The sequence below is a fragment of the Populus trichocarpa genome, chromosome 13, assembly GCF_000002775.5.
Source record: "Populus trichocarpa isolate Nisqually-1 chromosome 13, P.trichocarpa_v4.1, whole genome shotgun sequence".
Lineage (NCBI taxonomy): Eukaryota > Viridiplantae > Streptophyta > Magnoliopsida > Malpighiales > Salicaceae > Populus > Populus trichocarpa.
Genome location: NC_037297.2, coordinates 13,161,187 through 13,164,267, shown reverse-complemented (window position 1 = coordinate 13,164,267; position 3,081 = coordinate 13,161,187). Strand labels below are relative to the sequence as shown.

Below are 3,081 nucleotides of genomic sequence, written 5' to 3'. Positions count from 1 at the left end.
CAATTATTAATATTTTTTAAGTTTTAGATCAAAGAGCCTAATAGTATGATTAAAATTTTTAGAGAGTAACCATTTAGGTGGTGGTCCAATGGTAAGAGTTTGGGACCAAGAGATTTGCTCCGTCTGTGGTCTCAGGTTCGAGCCCTGTGGTTGCTCATATAATGACCACTGGAGGCTTATATGGTCGTTAACTTCAGGGCCCGTGGGATTAGTCGAGGTGCGCGCAAGCTGGCCCGGACACCTCGTCAAACTAAAAACTAAAAAAAATAAATTTCAGAGAGTTTTCTTTGTTATTCATATCATCCAATTGTTATTTAAGAATTTATCCTTTTAATATTTTTATGGGATACAGTTGAGAAATTAAGCCTTCTCCGTGGTTACAGTAAGTTTTTCACTCCTATAAATATGACAACATGCACTAGCATATATGTACTACTTAAAATCAATGGAGTTGATTAACGAGGAAAGTGCTAGCGAGCTACTTCAAGCTCAAACTCATGTGTGGAATCATATATTCTACTTTATAAACTCCATGACTTTGAAATGTGCTGTTCAACTAGGCATACCAGATGTGATCCAAAAACATGGCAAACCCATGACCCTCTCTGAGCTTGTTTCTGCCCTACCAATCCACCCATCAAAAGCTCAATATGTCCACCGCCTTATGCGTATTCTCGTGCACTCTGGTTTCTTTTCCCAGCGAAATCTTAACGGCGTTGACAACCAAGAAGCCTATTCCCTTACCCAATCCACTCGTCTCCTACTCAAGGACAATCCCTGGAGTGTGAGAGCTCATTTACTTTTTGTGCTCGACCCAGTTCTGACAAAACCATGGGATTGCTTGAGCACTTGGTTCCAAAATGATGATCGCACTGCATTTAGTGTTGCCCATGAAAAGGCACCTTGGGAGTACGTTGGCCAAGATCCAAGAATCAACAATCTCTGTAATGAGGTCATGGCTAGAGATAGCATACTGGCTTGTAAGTTGGTTGTAAACAAATGTAAAGGCATCTTTGAGGGGGTGAGTTCTTTGGTGGATGTCGGGGGAGGCATAGGAACTATGGCCAAGGGCATCACTGAAGCATTTCCCCACATGGACTGCACTGTGCTTGATCTCCCCCATGTGGTTTCTGACTTGCAAGGATGCAAAAATTTGAAGTATGTAGCGGGGGATATGTTTCAGGCAGTTCCTCCAGCAGAAGCAATTTTACTCAAGGTAAATTAATGTCAACAGTATTCTTCTACCAACACTATATATTAAATTTGCATATATATATATATATATATATATATATATATATATATATATATATATAAACATCTTTTATTAGTTTTTGTTTGAGAGGTGCTTATATACCCACGTCCGCGCGTCCTTGAGCTTATATTTTGAAACATATATAAACTATTCCATTCCTGACCTCTGTGTACACATGCATATGAAGATTTATATTCAAAGATGGACATCATCTCTAACCCAAAACTCTATACTACGGAGTTTTTATATATGTGCATCTTATGTTTTCTATTTCCTTGAGGATTTTTTTCCGTCTTCATTTATTCATGCTACATATCTTATGGCAAATGACAAACAGTGGATGCTACATAACTGGAGTGATGAAGACTGCGTGAAAATACTTAAACGATGCAAACAAGCAATTATGAGTAAGGGACAACAGAAAGCTGGGAAGGTGATAATTATAGATATGGTGAGAGAGAACCTGAATGGAGATGAGGGGTCAATTGAAACGCAGCTGTTTTTTGATCTACAAATGATGGTGGTTGTTGGTGGCATGGAGAGAAATGAAAAGGAGTGGGCTAAGCTCTTCTTTGATGCTGGTTTCCTCAATTATAAGATACACCCTGTGCTAGGCACAAGAGCTCTCATTGAGCTTTATCCTTGATAAGATCTTAGTAATGTTTTGCATTTGTTACGCTTAAGTGTGAAAATTCATGATATTATGATTTTGTCCAAAATAATATTTATGTGTAAAATAATAAAATTGCCGCCGCTGCCGCCGCCGCCGCCGCCGCCGCCGCCGCCGCTATTGTTGTTGATGCTAGTGTTGTTGTCATCATCATTATAATAAATTCTTTATCCTTAATGTTTTATTGTTCCTCACTTAGTGCAACTAAAATGTTTACAATATATCTTTTAAGATTCCAACAACAATAACAACACCTTATTTAAACTCAATTATTTCTTAATAAAATTGAGTCTAAACTCTAGATTAGGAGGAAAAACAAAGTTCAAAAAGTGTAGAGATAACTTTAAAAACTGAGGTGAGGAAGAATATATAAAATCAGGATAAACAATGCAAGAAACTCTTCATTTATCTTTTTTTTTTTTTATAATGGACTTTGGAATTAAAACTGATAAAGAATTAATAATGATGATTACTAGAATTGATTTTCAGCATTATTAACTTTGATTAACCATCATAAAATCAAAATTAAACCTGAATGTTTTGGCTTTAAATTTGATGATTCTGATTTGAAAAAAACTAATACGATTTAAAGAAACTCTTCTTGAAGAAAACTAATTAGATTCATGGGCTGGATTGGACGAAACAATGGGCTAGCAAAAAATAATTATTTATGAGCCAAAGAGTTATTTTATAATAAACCCAAATTCAAGATCAAAATATGTTAGCAAAAAATAACCTAAAACTAAGACTAAGGACCCAAAACTTGGAACAAGGAGCTCGAGTCAGTTGAGAATAATTGGGAGGCTTAACCTAATGGTTAGCCAACCCTTTCTATATATATATATATATATATATATATATATATGTAGGGCAATATACAATAGTAATGGTAGAGGTTACCACACAAGAGTATGTCTACAATATTTTCTATATACAACATTTCCTATATAAGTACATTCTATAATATGCCCCCTCAAGTTGAGGGTGGAGGATCAACCCGAAGCTTGAAACGAAAAGCAGTAAACGAAGAAGTAGGAAGTGGCTTAGTGAAGACATCGGCAAGTTGATCCTGGGAGGAAATAAAACGAATCTGAATCTCCTTCTTTGCAACTCTATCTCGGACAAAATGATAATCGACCTTAACATGTTTTGTGCG

The 3,081-nt window shown here is 36.2% G+C and overlaps 1 protein-coding gene across 1 annotated transcript; it reads left to right on the top strand.

The window, feature by feature from the left end:
* Nucleotides 1-356: 356 nt before the first annotated feature.
* Nucleotides 357-2,109, top strand: LOC18104551 (trans-resveratrol di-O-methyltransferase). The gene is made up of 2 exons (XM_006376334.3): nt 357-1,216; nt 1,593-2,109. Exons 1-2 carry the CDS (start codon nt 428-430, stop codon nt 1,899-1,901), a joined length of 1,098 nt encoding a protein of 365 aa, XP_006376396.3. The 5' UTR covers nt 357-427; the 3' UTR covers nt 1,902-2,109.
* The last annotated feature ends 972 nt before the right edge of the window (nt 2,110-3,081 follow it).